Source organism: Diabrotica virgifera, chromosome 6 (assembly GCF_917563875.1).
Source record: "Diabrotica virgifera virgifera chromosome 6, PGI_DIABVI_V3a".
Lineage (NCBI taxonomy): Eukaryota > Metazoa > Arthropoda > Insecta > Coleoptera > Chrysomelidae > Diabrotica > Diabrotica virgifera.
This window is the reverse complement of record NC_065448.1, coordinates 197225722-197250613: the sequence shown is the minus strand read 5'-3', so window position 1 is coordinate 197250613 and position 24892 is coordinate 197225722. Positions and strand designations below refer to the sequence as shown.

Genomic DNA, 24892 nt, shown 5'->3' with positions numbered 1-24892 from the left:
TTGAGCAAACTGAAAGTGACAGTTAGTGACGTCACATCCTGAGTGTTCATTGTGGATAATAATGAAAAATTTTAATTTTAAATAAAGTACAAACAAGTTAGACAACTCAATACAAAAAATTTGATCAAACTAGACTGATAGTGAGAGCACAGATTTTTAGAATTTCAAAAAAACTGCAATTGTGACGTCACTTTGACATACTTCCTCAAGTACGTCAAGTTTGCTCAAACTGTTTGATCAAATTATTTGATGGTGAGACGCGGCCTTTAGATCTCGGTCTTGAACCGGAAGAATTGGTTTACCAGAAGCTGAGTTTTTACTGTTTTTTTTTATGTAAAAATATGTTGTTACTTTTTCAATACTTTCACCCTGTATATATAAATTTTTCAAAAAGTATTACCGCCATTCAAAAGAGCGTATAAATATTTTTTGGGAAATGTTTTGAACTTTTTAGTTATGTTAATTACCATTTAATAAATGCATAATGTATGTTCACATGTACCTATGGGCGGTAGATTCATTTTGAATGCCCGCCATTTTTGTAAAAGACAAAATCTGAGATGGCCTCATATCTAAATTTGAATATTTTTATGTGTAGTATGTGTGGTCCAAATTATATGCTTCTACCATTAAATGCACAATAATTCTTATAATATTTGCACGAATCTGACACACATAGGTACATGTGAAGATAAGTTATGCATTTATTAAATGGTAATTAACATAACTAAAAAGTTCAAAATATTTCCTAAAAAATATTTTTTCGTTCTTTTTAATGCCGGTATTACCTTTTTGAAAAAATAATATATACAGGGCGAAAGAATTGAAAAAAAAAACAACATATTTTTACATAAAAAATCAGGAAAAGCACAACTTCTGGTAATCCGATTCTTCCGGTTCAGGAACTCGATCTTATACATCAGAAAAAGAACCCATATACCAAATTTGGTTGAAGTCGGACTTTTCGTTTAAAAGTTATCGTGCTATTAGTCACATATGTATCGTCGCCATTTTGAATGCCCGCCATTTTTGTAAAAGGCAAAATCTGAGATGACCTCATATCTAAATTTGAACCTTTATATGTAGTATATGTGGTCCAAATTATATGCTTACTTACTTACTTAGTCCTAAGCCTTTCTACCTTTATAGGTGTAAGGCTCAATCACTCATTGTAAGACTCATTATATGCTTCTATCATTAAATGCACAATTCTTATAATATTTGCACGAATCTGCCGCACTAAGTTTAGTAACTAGTAACAGTACCTAACGTTATATTTATAGCGAAAAGCCTTAGATATAAAAAATATTATAATCATAAAAAGAATTAGTTAAACTGAATATCTTTATACATACATATAGTGGCTCCTTTTTCGTTTTGATCAGTGTATTAATTAATAAAAGGTTCAAAATGCCATTAATTGACTTAAAGCTTATACCGGAGTATATTTTACCCTGGCCAAAATCTGCTAAAATGTAAGTGTAATATGGGTTTAAAGTAGACCAAAAAAGGTAAGCAGAAGAAGCATATAGAAAGCCTACAAAATGTAAATGTAAAAGAAAAATTCAAATATTAATTACACCACGAATAATTTTCATCGATCGTTGAAAAAGATCTATAGAATTAACTAAAAAATTAAGAAGTAGCCGGACAAAAAAAGTATAAACACAATAAAGTAAAAATTTATAAAGAATTTATTTAGGTAGGTATTGTATTTTGACTGATTTTTGTAATATTTTTTTAACATAAAATTTAGTCACTTCTGTCAATATTAAGTCAAAATAGTTAAAATGGGGCTCGATTATTATGGAATTTTACAAATACCAAGACATAGTACAGACTTGGAAATAAAAAAAGCGTTCGTATTCAATCAGTTAATTTTATTTTTTTTTAGTCACACTATTTTGGCAGTAAAACTGTTCCTTTTTACTTTTTTCTGAAGCAGATCTTTGTTTTAGATATCGAAATTTAGCGTTGGAATTTAATAAAAGGTTACTTAATGATAATCATGCGCAACAAGTATTCTCCCTTATTGGAGAGGCATATGACGTTCTTAGTGATCCTGAAAGAAGGGCAGTTTTCGATCAGTATGGTGAAGAAGGACTAAAAGGAGGAGTACCTACAATAGATGGTTGTTTTCCGGCTTATCGATATCACGGCGAACCTATGGTTACATACAAGTAGGTAGCATAAATAAATATATCATACATATAGTTTGGTTTTAAATTAGATATAGGTACACCCCATAAATGGCAACAGCGCGCCGTCGAGTACGAACGAGACGGTCCCCACTTCACACCTAATGTACCTGATTCGCTTCTATTCTAACACTCAGACTCAGTTCTCCGCTGTCATTATCATCCTCATCGCTGATGATAGTGGAATAACCATACAGACATACATAATCGATTTCCTCTTAATATACCCATAGGTGTCGAAGTTTCTTCTTTTATATGCTACTCTCTGCAAATTTACGCCACTTCTTCCTATCTGCTGTTAAAACTTTTGCTTCTTGCCACGATGTTCCTCTTTTCTTAAGTATTTCGTTTACACTAGTGTTCCAGCTTTTCCTTGGTCTGCCCCTCGTGCTTTTACCTACTGCTTTGGCCTCCCACGCCATCTTCACTTGTCTGTCACCACTCATTCTTATCATGTGTCCAGCCCACTTTAACTTCTTTTCTTTAACTTTTTCGTTGAGCGATTTTACCTGTTGTTCATATCTTGGTTTCTTCTTTTGTCTAATCTTCTTGCTCCTACCGCTTTTCTTAAGTATCTCATTTCTCTAGCTTGTAATCTTTTCCTTTGCCTGTCATTCAGTAAGTTGTAGCTTTTTAGTTCCTCTGTCCAGATTCTAATATTATCTGCAAGAGCCTTTTCAGTTCTTGCAACTAAAACAATGTCATCAACAAATGCACAGGCTTCAATTTTTATTTTTGTTGCAGATTTCTATACCCTATAGCGCATTTTTTAGTTTTTATCCAACACTTTTTAATCACTTCATCCATAACAGAAAAAAATAACAGTGGGCTCAGCACTCCACCTTGTCTAACCCCGTCGTTATTAGAAAATTGGCCTAAGATTAGGTTATTTGTCCTGGCCTGGTTTTTTGTGTTGACATATAAACTCTTTATTGCACTTATGAGTTCTTCATCTACTTCCTTTGTTTATCAGGCTTTACCATATTCCTTCTCTATTGACCATGTCAAACGCCTTTGCCATATCTAAGAACGCCAGGTATTGTTTTTTAACAGTGTTTTTCAGTGATTTGCTGTAGTGTGAATACAGGGCCCCCGCAAGGGTGATTGGCGCCCGCGTGCTGGACATATTTTGGCGCCCTTTAAATCTACTATACAGGGTGAGTGGGGAGGAATGCACCAAACTTTAAGACTGTATAATATACGTAAAAATAATCAAAAATAACTCATATGTTGTTATTCGATTTTCATTTGTTTCCGAGATACGGGGTGTTAAAATTTTTTTTACAAACTGACGATTTATTTATTGCTCTAAAACCGGTTGAGGTGTGCAAATTTAATTTGGTGGGTTTTAAGACATAGTTGGTGCACATGTTTTGACACACAATTAAGAATTTTATATTCACGATTGGCGCGCGTACTGGTAATAGTCTAAAATTTTTGAAACAAAAAAATAGTACGCCACTGAGATATTTCAAATTAAAAATTATTTTTGAATTCCCTGTTCAATTTCTGACAAACAATATATCTTCATGTTTGTTCATACGACGCTTCGTTTTCATGCAAAAAATAAAATATCTTAACGCTTACAAAGTATTCGAAATAAGTTTCTACACATTCATATAGAAACTTCGTCGAAAACTTTGTAAGCGTTAAGATGTTTTATTTTTTGCATGAAAATGAAGTGTCTCATGAAAAAAAAATGAAGATAGATTTTTTGTTACAAATTGAACAAGGAATTCAAGAAAGATTTTTAATTTGAAATATTTCAGTGGCGTACCATTTTTATCTTTAAAAAATTTCAGACTATTACCCGTACGCGCGCCAATGGTGAATATAAATTTCTTAATTGTATGTCAAAACATGCGCAATAACTATGTCTTAAAACCCAGCAAATTTCATTTGCACACCTCAACCGGTTTTAGAGCAATAAATAAATCGTCAGTTTGTAAGAAAAATTTTAACACCCCGTATCCTGGAAACTAACAAATATTTTTGAAAAATTTAAACCCAGAATGAAAGACTACATTATTACTGAGGCCGAAAGTCCCTGAAAACTTCTATAATGTTTATTTTAATAAGTTACAGGGGTGAAAATAAAAGAGAAAATTTATTGTGTGATTTTTAATAATTGCAAATATTTAATTAAAAAGAAACTTTTTATTTATTTTAAGGGACTGTCGGCCCTCGGTAATAACGGTATCTTTCATTCTGCGTTAAATTTTTTTAAAACTACTTATTAATTTTCTCAGAATTCGAAAAAAATTAATACATTTAAAACACATTGAAAATTTTGACAGGCGACATTTTGCGCCTTTCCCCTTAAATTTTTTGCATTATTAATGAAGCACCCTGCATATTAAATTAAAAATATGTATACATTTAAGTAAATAAACAATAATACTTTGTCATTTCAAAGTTTTCAAACAAATTTTATACAGGGTGTCTACATAACTAGGAACCATATATGGGAGACTGTTTTATTATTAATTTTACGAGAAAAAGTTATTCTTCATAAAAAGTTCTGCATTGTCTAGAACTCAGAATGCAACCATCAAGATCAAATATCAAATTTTATGAATCTTTTACGAAGTATGTCAAAAAATATGAATTTCGGTCAAGAGCAAAGTACGTTCAGTTTTCACAATATTGAAAAGTTATTATGAAAAGTTGTTCAGCATTAAAAACTATGTTTCTATATGCAATGTGCAATTACATACTTCTAATTGAAATATATTGTGATCTAGAAAGGCACTTTACTTTTGATCGAAACTCATATTTTTTTTATATATATATCTCATATAAAATTGAAAAAATTTGATAGGATTTGATGGTTGCATCTGAGATTTTAGACCATGCAAAGCTTTTTAGAAAGAACTTTTTATCGTACATTAATTGTACTTTTCAACAACGCCCTTTTCATTTATTAGAAATAATACGATAAGTCTTTTATTATTAATAATAAGCCCTTTTCAGTTACTACAAATAATGTGAAAACTCTTTTATTATTATCTATTAATTAATTATTCAATAACAATATTAGAGTTAATTATCGCATTCGTATCTAATAAATGAAAAAAGCGTTGGGTATTTTTTTCCTTTGATTCTGGCCTTGGTTTAGAACTAGAACCTTAAGCCACGTAATTGTATAACTTATCACTAACTCAGGTGTAATGTGTAGTGTGTGTGTGTGTGTTGAGTAAGTGTCTTGTTACTTTGCAAAGTCGACGTCATTGTCTTTGCAAAGAGACGCTAATTGTATCCGAACGTCTGCGGCCCCTCCGGTGAGTACCGATCCCACAAGGACTCGTTGGGTATTTGTAATTTGAGAAAAAAAATTTCAATTAAAAGGATGTAATTGCATATTAAAACAGTTTTTAATTAATTCCAAACAACTTTTCATAACAATAATTTTCGATATTGTGAAATATAAGGTACTCTTGATCGAAATTCATATTTTTGATACTCATAAGATTGACACAATTTTATATTTGGTTGCATTTTAGTTTTTAGACTATGCAAAGCACTTTATGAAGAATAAATTTTTTCCATAAAATTAATAATAAAAAAGTTTCCCATATGGTTCCAAGTTACGCAGATGCAATGTCTTAATTATTTTCGGGAATAATTATTTTTTCAGTAATAACACAATATTTGATTTTTGAGATTTCTCTAGCTGTTCATGAAATAATTAAAATTGTATATAAAAATGATTATCTCATTTAAAATAAATATTTCTTATTTACCAAACCTTCGGTTTGGCGCCCCTTTGGAGTTACGCCCGCGTGCGCCGCACGCCCGGTTACGGGGGCCCTGTGTGAATATAATATGATCCTGCCCCGCTGTGTGAAGGTATAAACCAACTTTGGATATCTGCCAGTCGAGGTTCGACTATTTCTCGTAGTCTCTTTTCTAAAATAATTTCGTAGATCTTCAACGCTGAGCATAGAAGTGATATACCCCTATAATTACTGCATTCTTTAGAGTCTCGCTTTTTGGGTATAGGCAGTATTATTGAAATGTTAAAATCCTCTGGGATTTTCTTATTTGTCCACGCTAAAAGACCCCGCAGAAACCTTATGGGAAATGGCTCTCTGTCAAATGCTCTGAAACTTTGGGTTCTGGTAGTCTTTGATGTGTAGAACAAAATACTCAATGGGCGCGTAGCTCCAAAAATCATGGTTTTAAGATATAAACCTCTGAAGTTATAGGTGCAGTGAGGACGTTTGAGTTGGAATAAATTCATTTTCTCGAGAACGGGCAATCTGGAGAGAAATTACGAATCAGATCGATTTTTATTTTTAAATTATAATTTTTTGGCATATATATCATACTAGTGACGTCATCCATCTGGGCGTGATGATCCAATCGATGATTTTTTTAAATAAGAATAGGGGTCGTGTGATAGCTCATTTGAAAGGTTATACAATTCTCCATTCAATAATATAAACATTAACATAATTATTTATACAGGGTGCCCGAAAATCTTTTTGAATTAAATTAATTGAGACAAAAAGAAGAATGTATATAATTTCTTTAATTCGAAATACATTCTACTGCTGTCAGAAAACAAAAAAATGTTAATTTGAAAAATAAACATTGCTTTTCGCTTAAATTAAATGTTCAAACGGCTAAAAGGCAGGTGGGTGGCAGCTTTAATATTGAAATTAAGAGAAAAACAATATTTATTTATTAAATAAACATTTTTTCCTGTTTTTGGGCAACAGTAAAATGTATTTCGAATTAAATAAATTATATAAATTCTTCTTTTTGTCTCAACTAATCTAATTAAAAAAAATTTTGGGCACCCTGTATAAATAATTATGCTAATGTTTATATTAGTGAATAGAGAATTGAATAGCATTTCAAATGAGTTATCACACGACCCCTATTCTCATTTAAAAAAATCATCGATTGCGTCATCACGCCCAGATGGATGACGTCACTAGTATGATATATATGCCAAACATTATAATTTAAAAATAAAAATCGACCTGATAAGTAATTTATCTCCCGAGTCGCCCAATCTCGAGAAAATGAATTTATTCCAACTCAAACGTCCTCACTGTACCTACAACTTCAGAGGCTTTTATATCTTAAAACCATGATTTTTTGGAGCTAAGCGCCCATTGAGCCTTTTGTTCTACACATCAAGGACTATCAGAACCTAAAGTTTCAGAGCATTTGACAGAGAACCATTTCCCATAAGGTTTCTGCGGGGTCCTTTAGTAGGTTATGTAGTGGAATAACCAATGTTGTCGATTTTAGCGCTTCCTTCAATGGCTATATCTAATCCAAATCTAAACGTATATTACCTACACGTATATTATTTACTTTTAGAGATTTTTTCGGAACTTCCTCGCCATTTGCAGACTTACTAGATGTTCTAAAGAACCCACCCTTACTGCACGAATTGTCGGATGGTACCAAATGTATTAAGAAAAAACAAGATCCAATAAAACATCCATTACATCTAACTTTACATGAAATATACTTTGGCGGTGTAAAGAAAATGAAAATTCACAGATTAGAGTTCAGTAACGATGAAAGAACCGTCACAGAAATTAAAGAACACATTCTGAATGTTCCTATTAAACCAGGAATACAACAAAACACTGAAATTGTATTTCCAGAAGAAGCTGATCAGAATCCCGCTACGATACCTGGTAAATTAAAATAAATATTTGTTTAAACTTTATAAGTTTTAATTCCCATATTTTCATCCTGTATGAAGGCATGTATCCACTATGTTCGCGCTTCTCGCTCCTGCAACTGCTCCATATAGTCAAGTCAAGTCAAATCAAATTTATTCATCACATGCGACATTATACAAAGTATATGTATGAGACAAGTCAAAGATACAGACACACATCTAAAAGTATATAAATTAATAAATACGACAAAACATACTTAAAAGTTATTTTTAGAATATGGCTCTAGCTCACAAATGTATTGATGTACACACCTCCGAAAGTTTGGCTGATGTAAAATCATTCGTATATCTATTGGCAGTTTGTTAAAGAAACTTATGGCTGCATAATGTGTGCTACCTTCCAACAAAACAGAACGATGTTGTGGAAGCATAAAGTGATTGTCTCTGAATCTTGTTGAATAAACATGGTTAAATTGAAATTTATTGAATTCATAAATTTTGCAATGTAAATACATTATACACGAAAATATATACAGACCAGGAATTGAAAGAATATTGTTTTGTCTAAAGATGCCTCTACAAGAATCTCTAAATTTCATTTTATACATTATCCTAATAGCTCTTTTCTGAAGTACGAATATTTGCTCTAATTCAGCGGTACAACCCCAGACTTCAATGCCATATTTGGCTATTGAGTAAAAATGGGCAAAGTATACTGTTTTTAATATTGATGTATTAAAGAGACGTGAAAGAATTCTCAATGCATAACATGCGCTACTTAATCTGGATTTCAAATTAGAAATGTGGTTTGACCATTTACAATTACTGTCTAACAGGACCCCCAGCAACTTCGTGCAGTCTGTTTTATCTATTGCTGCTTGTATAGTGGCTTGATGGTTTAATAAATTATTTGACGTGAAAATCATATTTGATTTCTCTTCATTCAAAACTAGTTTGTTGGATAAAAAGTAACTGTTGATGGTGGATAATATCTGTGTAGTTTTATTTTGCAAATTTTGATCGGATGTTGCTGTGACTAGAATGTTGGTATAATCCGCATAACTGATGATGTTAACTCCACTCAGTGAATTAGTTACCAAAGCTATATCATTAATATATACTATAAAAAGTAGAGGACCCAATACACTACCCTGAGGGACACCATAATGGATACCCAATGTGTTTGATTCGTTTACAAGTCCATTAGATGTTATCTTTACTTTTTGTCTTCTATTTTCTAGGTAGGAAGTAAACCATTTTAGAACTACACCACGAATACCAATCCCCTCAAGTTTTATTAGCAACAAATTATGATCCAAAGTATCAAAAGCCTTGGACAAATCGAGAAATAAACCACATGCCTTCTCTCGTCTGTCCAAAGCATCCAACACTAAGCTGACGTAATTTGCAAGAGCTGTAGTTGTAGACTTAGAAGATGTAAAACCATGTTGAAAATTATGCAAGACACTATGCTTTTTTAGGAATGCGTTCATTCTAGTATAAACCAGAGTTTCAATTATCTTTGAAAACACAGATAAGAGACTTATGGGACGGTAGTTGTTAAGGTCAGCTTTATCACCACTTTTGAATAAAGGGATTACAATCGATAGTTTAAACATACTAGGAAATATTCCTTGTTGAAAAGAGGCATTACAAATATCCGTCAGTGGATCTGCTAGAGCCTGAATGCATTGTTTTAATAACTTAGGGGAAATCTGATCAAAATCACAACTGTGTTTGGATTTAAAACTTCCGACTATACTAGTTATTTCCTGTGGGTTAGTTGGATATAAAAACATAGAACAGCTATTACGGTTTTTTGATGCTGATGTAAACCCACCTATTTTAGTAGGATCCAAAGCGGCAAGTAACTTTGGAGCCATTTCAACAAAATGGTGGTTAAACTTGTCTGCTAAATTATTATTATTATCACTAGGTACTTTTGAGTTGTTTTGTTTCCCGACTGTTAAGTTTACTAAATGCCAAATACATTTCATTTTATTTGATGATTCGTTTAACTGTCTCATGAAGTGACTACTTTTAGCTGCTTTTAATTTAATTGAATATTCTGTCTTTGCCAAATGAAGGACTGGCCTAAGATTACTATTTTGCTGACAGATCGTTTCTAAAAGATTTAGCTGATCCCTTAAATTGTACAGTTCCTGCGTAAACCAATTCGAACGTGTAGATTTTTTAGGTTTACATTTAAGTAGTGGAAAATGGGACCGAAAGTAATTTTGGATAGTATTTAAAAAAGCTAATGATTTATCCTCAGCAGAAATTGTATTAAATACCTCTGGCCAATTTGTTGACTCAAGGGTTTGAACAAAACGATTTATGTTCCTGTATGAACGGATGAATATATAGGCATATAGTGGATACGTTCGCGCTTCCGGTGCGCGCTCCAATCGGTGGCAGTGTATAATGTATAGGAGTGCATGTCGTATCCAATGGAGCAGCTGCAGGGAGCGCAGAGCGTAAGAAGGTTCGCGAACATAGTGGATACGTGCCTTAAGGTTTTAATTCAGTGTCTTTAACTTTACAGGGTTGCGAAAAAGTCTGGCAACACGGTAATTTCTCGGAAACCGCTAGAACGATTTTTGTGAGGGTCTTTTGAGGAGGCCGATATTATAGTGGTAATTACATTGTTGTGAAATCTTCCGTTTTTATGGAAATTTAATGAACTTTCTTATTTCAAATGGAACACCATGTATATTTTTTGCGTTTTGGAATTCTTAAGGGATACTGATTATTTTTCATATGATATTCCCTGTACCTATATTCCCTATAATGCCATAATTTCGGAGTTATTGCTACATTTATTAAAAAAAAATAAACAATTTATAAAAATCAATTTTTTTGGCCCGGGTAGACATTTTTTAGGTTCTTTGTATCATTGGGAACAAAAACGTCTTTTGTAATAATTTTTCTCTAAAGTTGACCGTTTTCGAGTTATAAACAATTTAAAACTGAAAAGAAAAACAAAAAATTACGATTTTCAAGGTTCAAAAACACAAGTAAAAAAATAATTATTGAAATTACAATGTACCTAAATTCAAGATCAAACCTTCTTCTATCCGATACCTATAAGAATTTTTGGCACGTTTTATTCTAAAATATTGTTTTTTTAATTATTAATGAAGCGCATATGAGAGAACGGGCGATCAACTAAAGCATTTACAACTAAAAATTGCATTAACAACTAAAAAATATTTTAAAATGAAACAAGACCAACTTGCTTACCGGTAGCTGATAAAATAAGGATTGAACTTGAATTTAGGCACTTCGTAGTTTCAAAAATAATATTTTTTACTTGTGTTTTTAAACCTAGAAAATAGTCATTTTTCGATTTTTTTCAGTTTTAAGTTGTGGAAACGATTAACTTTAGAGGAAAATTACAAAAGACCTTTTTTGTTCACAATAATCCAAGGAATCTAAAATAATGCCTACCTGGGTCGAAAAAAATGATTTTTATAAATTGTTTAAAATTTTTTTGAATAAATGTAGCAATAACTCCGAAATTATGGCATTTAGGTATAGGGAATATAATATGAAAAATAAACCACCACCCACCAAAAACCATAAAAATCGTTCTGGCGGTTTCCGAGAAATTACCGTGTTGCCAGACTTTTTCGCAACCCTGTATATTCAAATATTAGTTTTTTATATAAATACATATACGAATAACATCTCAAAACTTCGGCGAAAAACATTTAGTGTCTCTTCGATTAGAATAAACAAAATCTAAATGGTTATTTTACTCAGCTCAATTCCCTTGGTCAAATCACTGAGATTGCGGTGATGTGTGAGAAATATAATTCATTCCCGGATAAGATAAACGGATGACACAGCGATCCACTGTTGATGCAGTATCGGATTTTAGCCGATACAGGTGACGTTTGAGCATTTTTGGGAGATCAAAAGTATATTTGACAGTAGTTTTAGTTTGTGATTTTGTTGTTGAGACACCATATTTTTGTTTCAGCGGATGTAATATTTATAATAGAAGATAGACCACATGAAACTTTTGTACGAGAAGGTGATAACTTAATTATGACTGCAGACGTATGTTTAGAAGATGCACTTTTGGGAACTACCGTAACAGTTGACACAATTGACCATAGAACCATTAGAGTTCCTATTACAGACGTTGTACAGTAAGTATAAAAAGAAGCAAGTTGTAATAAAAAGAAATGCCTAGTAAACAACACTCTTATTTCTCTTTTTTCAATACAAAGGTTTTTTGTAAAGACATACAAAAATTCGTAAACTTGTTATCTGCAAATCAAGATATGCTTTTCATTGTTTAGAAATTAATTGCTGAGCTAGCATCTTGTGTGCTTTCAAAAATACACTTTTACATGTAATTTAAGGGCTAGAATAAACTGGGACGCCGCTTATAGTAAAGATGTGTTCTTTTATTCTTCATTAGCCACTTAACATTGAAAGGAACCCTGCCTCTGGTAACCTTAAATGGCGATCCTGCCAAACAATGTGTTTTTTTCATTGACATATTAAGCGTAGACACGGCATACTCACCAAAAAAAGCGTAACGAGGAAACAGCAGGGAAACAGTCGATCGGTGGTCTATCTATCTCTTTTAACCAAGCGATTCCGCGCATGTGACAGACAAAGATGGCTAGACCACTCAATCCTATGTCGGCGTTACACCTCGATGCATTGAGTGGCATATAATTAGCCCGGTCTATCCTTAACATGTCTCTGTTTTTTTACACTAGCTATATCGTGTTGCTATCCTCAACAGTGGTTGCTCTCTACATTTATTCCCCTGCCCAAAAAAGTCAATACAAAAAGATGTGAGGATCACAGATTCATTAGCCTGATGAGTCACACTTTAAAAATATTCTTAAAAATACTACATCAACGATTATACAAAAAATTTTAATGGGACATCACTGCTTCTCAGTTTGGGTTTAGGCAAGGTTTAGGAACAAGAGAAGCAATAGTAGCAACACAGGTGTTGGTCCAAACTTGTTACGATCAGAGGAAGGACGTATTCCTGTGCTTTTTAGATTACGAGAAAGCGTTTGATGGTGTCCAACATCACAAGTTAATGCAGATCCTCAAGAAGCTTGATATAGACCAAAAAGATATTTTTTTTTTTTTTTTTTTTTTTTAACATCCCATTTATTTACAATCTGTAATAATGATTACAATAAGTAAATTGTTTAACAATTAAAAGAGACTTGCAGGAGACTGTCCAGTGACAATATCCTATAAAATCATAATTTTAGTACTTAACAAAATTATTTGTGACTAATAAATAAAACCCTATAAATAAAACTCTATAATAAATAAAATATTTTTGAAAATTTAAAATTTAAAATCTTGTTCGTAGATCGCTTGGAGTGTGGCGCTTTAGCCTTCTGTTTGCTGGGGTCTCATTAGGTTCTTCGCTAGCCTGTTGGGGTGGTTTTGTAGTCGGATGTCGTATTTTTGGGCGTAACTGGCAATTTCTTCTTTGACAGTCTTCATTTGGAGATCACGATTGATGTGTTCATTGGGCATGTACCACGGTGCATTTGTGATAATGCGCAAGGTTTTCGATTGGAATCTCTCCAGGATGTCGATATTGGATCTCGTCGCAGATCCCCACAGTTGGATACCATAGCTCCATATTGTCTTAATCACTGCCTTGTATACTAAAATTTTATTGTACAAACTCAGTTGTAACCTTTTTCCTATCAGCCAGTACATTTTATTGAGTTTCAGACCCAACTGTTTTCTTTTCGTGAATATGTGTTTCTTCCACGTTAATCTGCGGTCCAAGTGCATACCTAGGTATTTTACGTCATCCTTTTGTTGTAGTACTTGATTATTTATTGAGACGGTTGGGCACGTATCTTTTCGATTAGTGAACGTTATATGTACTGACTTGCTTTCGTTTACTTTAATTCGCCATGTTTGTAACCAGATATTTATACTGTCGAGATTTGTCTGAAGCAGTTGCGAGGCGATGTACGGGTTTGAGTGAGCTGCAATGATTGCTGTGTCATCTGCATATGTGGCTGTGATGATGTTTTGGCTTGTAGGAAGATCTGCTGTGTAGAGTAGGTAGAGAACTGGTCCAAGGACACTACCCTGAGGTACTCCAGCGTTGATTGGATATAAGTTAGTGCACTGATCTTTAACTTTTACAAGGAAATGGCGGTCGGAGAGATAGGACTTGAGGATTAGAAAGTAGTTGAGAGGAAGGACTTTTCTTATTTTGTATAGCAAGCCAGTGTGCCAGACTTTATCAAAAGCCTGCGAGACATCCAAAAAGGCTGCAGAGCAGTATTGCTTCTCTTCTAAGGCTTTGTTTATGGAATTGCAGACTCGATGAATTTGCTCGGTGGTAGCATGTTGTTGTCTAAATCCAAACTGGTGGTTGGGTATTAGCTGCTTTTCCACGAGGATTGGCTGTAATCTGTCTAGTAAGAGTTTTTCAAAAACCTTTGACATCACTGAAAGTAGACTGATAGGTCTATAGGACTTAACTTCTTCTACAGGCTTGCCTGGTTTGGGTATTAAGATGATTTGTGCCACTTTCCACAAAAGGGGATAGTAACCAGTTCTTAAGATTGCGTTAAAAATCTGTGTCAAATATTGCACGCCTTTCTTGGGAAGTTCTTTTACAATTCTTGCAGTGATTAAGTCGAACCCTGGGGACTTTTTCGGATTCATATCTGTTTGGATTTTGTTGAAAACTTGTTTGGCTGTGAATTTCTCCAACGGTGCTTCTAGTTGGTATGGATATTCTAAATACAATTGAATATTATCTTCTGCATCAGAGTTGTTGTTTTGGGCATGTGGTTGGAACACTTCCTCCAGGTATTTGGCAAAGACTGTAGCTTTTTCGTTGTTACTTTTAGCCCATCGTCCGTTACTGGCCCGGATAGGCGGATTAGAGAGTTGTGGTCTGTTAATCTTTCGTGTTGCCTTCCATAGCGAGTATTCGGAGGTTTCCGTAGCAGATAGATTTTGTAGATATCGTTTTATGTCGTTGTTTTTATTGTTGTTTAACAAAGTTTTTAGTCGCGCTGTAGCTTGGTTTAATCTATTTTTATCCTGGGGTGCACGGGTTCTTTGCCATACTTTCCTTAGTCTTCTTTTTTCTGCGATTTTTTCTTTTATTTCGTTGGGTAAATCTTTGTGTATGATTGTTCTTGGTTGTTTAGGTGTTGACTGCCAGCCAGCTTCCTGAATTATCCTACTTAATTGATTTACTGCTTCGTCAATTTCGCCATCCGATTTTAGTGGGATGTTTAGGTCCAGTCTCTCATCAAGGATAGCCCGGAATTTAATCCAATTGGTATATTTACTACTTAGATATGGTGGAGGTTGTGTTTCGAGGATATTCGTAGATATCATGACCAAGACAGGAGAGTGGTCGGATGAAAGATCGAAACAAGATTGTGCTGTCTGGGATTCAAGTGGTATTCCTTTAGTCACACAGAAATCAACCAAATCTGGAATTTTGTTTGTGTCTGTGGGCCAGTATGTGGGTTCGCCAGTAGATATGTATTTAAGGTTGTTGGTTTCCATTGCCATGTATAATTGCCTACCTTTCGGAGTTATTAGCCTGGATCCCCAGTGAGTGTGTTTTGCGTTATAATCGCCGCCTGCTAGAAACCTGTTTCCAAGTGTGTTGAAGAATTCTTGGTATTGATTTTTGGCTATAGTATGTCGTGGTGGACTATATATTGCAGTTACTGTTAAAGGACCGTTCCAGTCTTCTATGCTAATACTTGTTGCTTGTATATAGTCTCTTTTAAACTTATTTAACTCGTGGTGTTTTATAGATGACTTAATTATGATTGCAGTTCCTCCATGTGCAGTGCCATCTGGATGTTTGGTGTTATATATTGCATAGTTGGGAATTCTCAGATAGCTTCTATTTGTAAAGTGTGTTTCAGATATTAACATTATGTCGATGTTGTGTATTAGTATAAAAGCTTTAACTTCTTGAGCATGATTTGTTAGCCCGTTGGCATTCCAAATAGCTATTTTCAAGAATTTGATCATTTTGTTAATTTAGTGACGACGGTGGTGAGAAGGTTTAACAGTGTACCCATTTGTTCCATCAGGACTTTTAACATATTCTTTAGTTCAGCCATGTCATTTGAGGCGGGAGTATTGGTAGTAATTACTTCTGTTTGGTTTGTATTACTATTCGTAATTTGTTGTGAGTTATTAACGATTTGGGCGTAGGTAACTCCTGCTTGGACATGTTGTGCATGATTAATTGGCATGCTAGGCCTGGGTCTAATCGTTGGGAATTTTTTCGTTTGTAGCTCCTTGTATACCCTGCAACCTTTGTAGTTTGCTGGGTGGTCTCCCTCGCAGAGTACACACTTGACGTTGGCACTTCTTTCTTTATTAGTGCATTGCTCTGTTGCATGATCCCCTGTGCACTTTACACATCGTGGTCTAAGGTGGCAGTATGATTTGGTATGTCCGTATCGTTGACATCTAGAACATTGTGGTATCTCTCTTTTCTGGTACGGTGGTTCAATTTTAATCTTATGGTTTAATAGGAACTCAATGTCATATATATTTCTATTATTATCAGAAGGTTCCAAGTCGACGAAAAATAGTGATAGCTGATCTTTAGTTTTAGGGTGTTTGATGTTCCAAATGTTTCTAACAGTGTGGCCTTTCTCTTCTATTTCCTTTTTTATAAGATTTTTGTCCATCGAGTAATGCATGTTCTTAAGAACAACCCTGAAACTGCGCTCGTTTTTTATTTGATAAGTATGAAACTCTGTCTTTTTTTCCGATAGGGCTTTTGTTATTGTACTATAGTAGTCAGCAGATTTTGGCTGAAGTTTAACTTGATCGGAGCTAAGAACTTTTAATTCGTAATTATTTTCAGCAATTTGGTTTAGTAATTCGATAAGTGGGGGTATGTGTTTAACCCCCTTAATAAATATTGGAGGCGGTTTGGTTATTTTCTCTTTTTCACTTGTGCTTTCATTGTCATTTATTTCATCATCTTTTGACTCGCTATTTAGTGCCTCGAATCTGTTATAAGTGGTAGTCGGCGAGTTCAGCCAGTAATCGTTTATTTTTGTTTGCTTTACAATTCTTTTGTCTGGACTAGTTCGATGTCTTTTGTTGGAGTTTTCGACTGTTTTCCATTCGGTTTGATTTAATGAGGTGGAAGGTGGGTTAGTATATTGGGGTTGCTTTAAGGGTTGAGAGTAAGATGTGTTTAATGGTTGAGAAATTTGCATATTATCTTGTAATTGTTGATCAGTGCACATTTGGTATTTTGGAGCGTACGCCACTGGCTGCTGACTAGTACCCATTGCGTCGCATTGCATAGGTTCGTTAGATTGCAGAATATTCCGATTTATCGCCGTCGAAGCGGAATCCATTTTCGCTTTTTGGGTCCCATTAACAATCGTTTAATTTGTTTCACCACAAAAACTGGATTTTTATTTTTGTATTTATATTTAACTATAGATAAGCAAACTGGTAATATCGACTGTCTCGTTCGAAATTCAAACAAAGACTCTAAAAAAGATATAAGATGCATTGAAAACTTGTACTGGTATCAGGCAGCACAATTAAAAATAGACAATTCTATATCCAAACCCATACATATAAGAAGGGGTGTTCGGCAGGGATGTGTGCTTTCCCCTCTTTTATGTAACATTTAATCGGAAGCCATATTTCAAGAGTCTTTGGAAGATGCAGATATGGGAATCAAAGTGAATGGAGTATTGATCAACAACATACGATATGCCGATGATGCTGTCTTAATTTGTGACAACATAGCAGATCTTCAACAACTTGTCACTATAATCGGAGAATACAGTAAGCGAATGAGATTAGAGATTAATACCAAAAAGACCAAATTCATGATCATCTCCAGAAACTTGGATGCATTTGAAAACTCCACCATAACACTGAATACTAAGTCCATTGAAAGAGTGAGCAAAGTTAAATACCTGGGAACGTGGCTTTTTGAAGACTGGACCTCGGACAGGAAAGTAAAAATGTCGTATTGAGCAAGCTCGATAAGCTTTCGTAAAATTCAGGAAGGTACTGACCTGTTTAGAGTTCGATCTTTAACTGAGACTAAAGACTAAAAGTGCTACGGATGGTCGGTATACTGCTATATGGCGTAGAGGGCTGGACACTCAAAACTAGGGATATAAACAGATTAGAAGCCTTCGAAATGTGGCTTTATCGCCGTATCCTAAAGATACCATGGACGGCGAAAGTCACAAATGTAGATGTCCTTAAAAGAATCAACCAAGAACGCCAGCTTTTCGAAAACATCAAGAAAAGAAAAACGGCGTATTTGGGTCACATCATGTGAAACGAAAAATACCAGTTCCTTCAACTTATAATCCAGGGTAAAATTGAAGGCAAGAGAGGAATAGGACGCAAGAAAATGTCCTGGCTCCGAAACATAAGGCAATGGACAGGGATTAACGACATACAATCTCTGATACACTTTGCAAGAAACAGAGAGTTAATGGAAAATGTGATCGCTAACGTCCATTAGTGGATTTGCATTTGAAGAAGAAGAAAGATATCATCTCATTAAAAGTATCTCAAAAATAACGTTCGTCAGCTATTTTTAATTACTATGCCACCGAATGTTATAAAAACAATGACAGGTATCTTAATTTAGTTACTCATGTTTTTTAATACCCTTTAATTATTAAAAAGGTTATTAATCAAAGGGTATTAGATATGCCGATGACATTGTTCTCATACCAGACTACTTAGGAGAACCTAGTTATGCTACAACAAATACAGTAAGTGACACAGAGAGTTGGTTTAAAGATAAACTATGGAAAAGCAAAAATGATGACCAATCTCGTCCCCAAAGAGCTAATAGAAATCGAGAAATCTGCCATAGAACTTATGGAAAAATATGTTTCTTTGAATCACGAAATAAGGTTAACGCGGGACAACCAAACATGCGAGCTACTCATAAGAAAAAGTTTTTGTTGGACTGTATTCGGAAAAATGAGAGATGTGTTTAAAACAAGTATACCAATCCATTTAAAAACGAAAGCTTTTAAACAATGCGTTCTACCAGTCCTCACATACGGAGCAGAAACCTTAACTCTCACAAAAATGTCAGCTCAAAAATTAAGGACACAACGAAAGGTGGAGAGATCAATGTTTGGAATAAGCTTAAGAAATAGAGTAAGAAACGAGGAAGTTCGTAGACGAACCAGAGTGGAAGATATTATCGAACGTATTAGAAGAAAAAAATGGAGATGGGCGGGACATGTTACAAGAATGAAAGGCGACATATGGGCAAAAAAAATTGCTTAAAAAAAGAATTGTGAATAGCAGAGGCACAGAACAGAAGAAGATGGAAATATCTAGAGGAGGCCTATGTTCAACAATAAACAAATCAGGACTGATTGATGAAGTTTAGTAATCCAAGTTTTATGCACTACATTAATATACCTATAGTTATTACTTTCTCTTTTACACCAATAATTGATTTATTTTAATTAAACAAATACGTTATACCGGGTGAACCAAAAGTCAGTTAACGCTATCAAAAAAAGTCACGCGCAAGTTTGCGGCGTCTCCAAGAAAATATATCATGCCCTGTGAAGGGCTTTGCAAATTAATCCACAGTTACAAGGTATTCGATATTTTCAGAAAGACGGTGTACTACCTCATTACGGATTGCAAGTTCGTGAGTTTCTAAATGAAGAGTTTAGTGATTGGATAGGGAGAAGAGACAGAATTGAATGGCCCGCGCGCTCGCCAGATTTGACGCCCTCTGATTTTGCGTTGTGGGGAGTACTTAAAGATAAAGTTTTTGCCAATTTGAAGTTCTCCGTGCCAACTTGGAAGTCTGTAGAAAGATTTGTTTCACTGTGTATAAGGGTTGCCAAAAATGTATTGATGAAGGTGGTATTCAAAACGGTTAACTAACTTTTGGTCCACCCGGTATAAACTTACTTCTCCGTTATAATTAATGCTAATTTTAACTTTTAGCCCAAACTACGAAAAGATTATAGAAAATGAAGGGATGCCTATTTTAGACCAGTATCCTAAAAAAGGTAATTTGATTATACGGTTTAACGTGATTTTTCCACAATATCTACCTAAGAACTGCAAAGAAGTTTTTAAAAAAGGGTTCCATTTATGCAAATTCGAAGAAGAGAGCCGGCAACACAAACTTATCAATAACATCGTCTTGACTGACAAAATACTTCGTGTAGATCCTGATGAGCGATTGCCACCAACCATAAAAAATAGTTATTAAAATTTGCATTTCTTTTTATCATTTATATTTTATATTATTGTTAAATATACCTATTGAAAAGTTTTGAGTATTATTAATATTGTGAATATTTTTAACCAGGCTGTAAGAGAGTAATGTCTGGTTGCACCAACAGATCTTTTAAGACGTGCCTTAAAAAACGTGTACTAAAAAAACCCCCATAGACGTTGAAAGCTACAGGAAATTGACAATGTATGAAGACCAAATGTACAAAAATAAAATACCTCCAATTTACACTAAACCTTCTGAAACTCTCTTTTCCAAGGTAATACAAACATATTACATGGATTCAAACCTTCCAGGCAGTATTATCAACAAAATAATTAAAGACAGATGGCCTATGTAATTATGTATGTAATTTTAAAAATTTCCAACCACTAATTCCTAATGAGAGATGGTTTAAATTGCTAAGTACCTAGTAGAAGCAGAGTTGTAGCTAATGAAAAATAGGTTCATATTCGTCAAATTCCCAATCGAATATTTTAACGTGCCATAACCAAAAAACGAAGCACTTATTTGGGGAAACTCATTTGAATTTTTTGAAAGTGTTTAAAAAATGCTTATTTTTGTTTAAAAAAAATTTTAGCATCAAAAGTAAACAAGTTACGCTCAAAATAAAGTTGGTCCCTTTTTTGGTAAGAAATCGGGAAAATCACCCCCTAATTAGCATTTCAAATGAACTTAATCGTTACCACTTCACAAGTTTTTTACTCACGTATGTATTGGTCATATGATCTGTAAGTTTCATCGGTTCAAAGTCCTTATTTTTGAAAGAGCTGTAGTCAAAAGGGCTTGAACGACTCACTTATCATGAGTGTATGCAAATTTAGAAACACCGAATCTTAACCAATTTGTGTCTTACAGAAAAACAAAAGAATACAAAATATTCAGAAAAGTGAAGCCGACTTTTTTCATTATTTAAGATTTTTGGTATCTCTAACAATTTTTAAGTTATTTTGAAAAATAGCATTTTTTTAAAAATTAAAGTTTTTAAAAATTTTACGTTAAAACCAATTTTTTCAAAAATAAGCACTTTGAATCGATGAAACTTAGAGATCATACAAACACAACATAAGTAAAGTAACTTGTGAAGTGGTAACGATTAATTTCATTTATGTTGCTAATTGGGGGGTGATCTTCCTGATTTTTTTTGCCAAAACAAAAGGGACCAACTTTATTTTGAGCGTAATTTGCTTACATTTGATGCTTGAAATTTTTTTTATAAAAACAGAAATAAAGCCTTTTTTAAACACTTTAAAAAGGTTGAAGTGTTTTTTTCCCAAGAATGCTTCATTATTTGGATATTTCGAAATTATTTGCGAAAAACCGTCTAAAAACGTGGTTATTTTGTTAAAAAATGAACATATTCACTAGCAAATAACTCGAAATGTATTGATTTGGTGAAAAATCTCTATAGAACAAAAGTTGCTTAAAATTAGTCAGTTTATCCATTTCGGGATTTATCTTGGACATATATTTTTTCACCCCCGAGATGGGGTGAAACTCACCCCCACGGTAAAAGCACACATAGGCACCATATCACTTTTTTTCTTTGACATGTTAGCTATGGGTACGCCAAATTTCATGTCAATCCAAGAGGTTCTTTAAAATTTACAGCAAAAACCGTGAAAGAATGTACAAAAAACGATAAACAGAATGAGATCAAATCACGCACTAACCCCAGCATACAAATACAGCATAGGTATCAGTGATAACCCATATTGCGCATGTGGTAGAATCTACAGCACCTCATATTGGAGTGTGGACATTACAGACAAAATATTAAAGTAATGTATGAAAAATTAATTGATCTAAATTGTCCTTTACCTATTAATTGAAATGAAATTATTTTTCCAAAAAATAAGCAGACGTTAAAATGTCTTTACGAATATGTAACGTCCTGTAAATTTAAATTTTAAATAGGCTTGGATAATAAAATTAAAATTATAAACATATCACACAAAATTGAAATTATAACATCCTGTTTTAGATTATAAGTAGGCTTAGATATTAAATTAAAAATTATTATTGTAATACCATACAAAAAACAAATAGTCTGGCTAATTGGCTAAGCCAAAGCCATTATAAAATAAAAAAAGACGTGCCTTAAGCTCAGCTTAAAAAACATACGCGTTGCACTATTGAGTCTTAGATCAATTTTCAGCTTGCCACAATGGACTGCCACGTGGATTGCATAGATAAGAATCGAAAATTATGGTGCAACGTAAATGAGACTTAAAGCGGCCCTATCTATAAACTGAGCTGGGCTAAGCTGGAGCAAGATTTGTTGGTGCAACCAGGCATAAGTAAAGTAAGTGAAGCTGGGGTTCTTAAATCGAAGCTAAACAATGTAAAACAAACAAAATTGACATATACTTTGAGATGTAAATACAATTTACAGAGTCATCACATTAGACTACCCCAAAAAAGTTAAATACCTACATATATGGGGTAACCCTAGATCAAAAACTCATCTGGAATAGAATAGTCATAAGTATTGAAAAATTTTTATCCGGAGCCTTGGTTGCAAGTTGGACCTGTTGCAAGACATTTGGAAAGACTTGAGGCCTGAAACCGAAAATGACCACCTGGTCATATAAAACGATTATTAAGCCCATGGTCACATACGCATCACTCGTATGGTGGCCAAAAACCCAGCAAAGAACAGCTAACGCCACACTGCAAAAAGTGCAGCGGCTAGCTTGTCTGGGGATCACAGGGGCAACGTCAACATGCCTCAGTGCAGCTCTAGAGGCGATGCTGCACCTTCCTCCCTTGCAGTTCTGCATAAGGAGGGAGGCAGCAACCACCACCTTAAAGCTACGACAGGCACAAATAATGAAACCTGGAGATATATTGGGTCATCTAAGAATCTTGGAAGAAATTGCATCGGCATGTCTTTATTTTATTAGACAGAAAAGTCTTTATTTCATCAGACTGCCAAACTGCCTTACAGTCATTTACTTGTGAGTCAAAGTTGGTTTAGGACTAAACAATCCCTCAAGAAGCTGGCGGAACGCAACAAAGTAACTTAATGTGGGTGCCAGGTCACAAGGGAATTACAGGAAATGAGGAAGCTGATAGCCTCGCAAAAGAAGTGGCTAGCACCCCATTCCAAGGTCCAGAACCCTTCTGTGGACTATCGAAAAGCCACATCAGAAAGGAACTTTCAGGATATAAGACAGTAAGTGAAGCTGAGGTTCTTAATACAATGTAAAACAAATTGACACATACTTTAAAAAATCCTAACATCTGTTTTTTTCGTAATACAGTACTTAGTAGTTTTGTTTTGCATTAGTATATTAAACTAGTTCTAACAGTTTTTCGTTTATGTATGTATACAGGGTGTAACAAAAATACAGGTCATAAATTAAACCACATATTTTGGGACCAAAAATAGTTCAAATGAACCTAACTTACCTTAGTACAAATATGCACACAAAAAAAGTTACAGCCCTTTGAAGTTACAAAATGAAAATCGATTTTTTCGAATATGTCGAAAACTATTAGAGATTTTTTGTTGAAAATGGACATGTGGCATTCTTATGGTAAGAACATCTTAAAGAAAAATTATAGTGAAATTTGTGCACCCCATAAAAATTTTATGGGGGTTTTGTTCCCTTAAACCCCCCCAAACTTTTGTGTCCGTTTCAAATAAATTATTATTCTGGTGCCATTAGTTCAATTAAATGTTTTTAAAACTTTTTTGCCTCTTAGTATTTTTTTGGTAAGGCAGTTTTTATCGAGTTGCGGCTTCTTTTTTAACATGTTTACATAAAAATTTTATGAGGGTTTTGTTCCTTTAAACCCCCCAAATGTTTGTATACGTTCCAATTAAACTATTACTGCGGTACCATTAGTTAAACACAGTGTTCTTAAAACTTTTTTGCCTCTTTGTATTTTTTTGATGAAGCATCTTTTATCGAGATGTGGCTTCTTTTTTAATATGGTTCAAAATATACCTAAAAATGTAAATCATAAATAAATTTTCATATTATTACAAAGTCTCCATAATCGTACTTTACCATAAACAAATATGTGGTGGATTTGACAAATATTCAAATATCTCGATAAAAACTGACTTTTGGAAAATGTACTAAGAGACAAAAAAGTTTTTAATAACTTGTGTTTAACTAATGGCGCTACAATAATAATTAAATTGAAACGTACACAAAAGTTTGGGGGGTTTAAAGGAAACAAACCCCCATAAATTTTTTATGGGATGTCCAAATTTCATTATAATTTTTTCCTAAAATAATACTGTTATAACAATACCACATGTCCATTTTTAATAAAAAATCTCTAATAGTTTTCGATATACTGGAAAAAATCGATTTTCATTTTGTAACTTCAAAGGGCTGTAACTTTTTTTCCGTGCACATTTGTACTAAGGTAAGTTAGGTTCAATCGAATTATTTTTGGTCCCAGAATACGCGATTAAATTTATGACCCGTATTTTTGTTACACCCTGTATTATAATTATATTTTCTTTAAGTAAAGAGACTACATCAATATTAATTCGAGGGATAGTAGCCGCACCGTTTTTCGAAAGTTCTGCGAACTTTTGGCAACAGTGTGTCGGCAGTACGTGACATTACAATAAAAATAATATTATTAGACAAGCCGAAAACGGCGGGTCCGAAGGGAAAAATATTCCCATAAGATTTTTTTGCATAATCACATTCGTGAGACATCCCAGAATAAGGTTCAAGAAGTGAAAAGTGGGCCAATTTTTTTTAACAATTTTTTTTTAATCAAATTGCAAGA

General features: G+C 33.9%; 1 protein-coding gene across 1 annotated transcript; it reads left to right on the top strand.

The window, feature by feature from the left end:
- The first annotated feature begins 1751 nt into the window (after window positions 1-1751).
- LOC126887101 (dnaJ homolog subfamily B member 13-like) lies at window positions 1752-20170 on the top strand. The gene is made up of 5 exons (XM_050654438.1): window positions 1752-1858; window positions 1959-2180; window positions 7536-7861; window positions 11834-12005; window positions 19837-20170. The coding sequence occupies exons 1-5, from the start codon at window positions 1791-1793 to the stop codon at window positions 20105-20107; spliced, it is 1059 nt and encodes a 352-aa protein (XP_050510395.1). The 5' UTR covers window positions 1752-1790; the 3' UTR covers window positions 20108-20170.
- Window positions 20171-24892: the final 4722 nt, after the last annotated feature.

Excerpts from the sequence above, each read along its gene's own strand:
- LOC126887101 (XM_050654438.1), top strand. The coding sequence starts at position 1,791 with ATGGGGCTCGATTATTATGGAATTTTACAAATACCAAGACATAGTACA. Across the intron at positions 1,859-1,958 it reads GACTTGGAAATAAAAAAAGC|ATATCGAAATTTAGCGTTGG; the intron begins GTTCGTATTCAA and ends TCTTTGTTTTAG. Across the intron at positions 2,181-7,535 it reads GAACCTATGGTTACATACAA|AGATTTTTTCGGAACTTCCT; the intron begins GTAGGTAGCATA and ends ATTTACTTTTAG.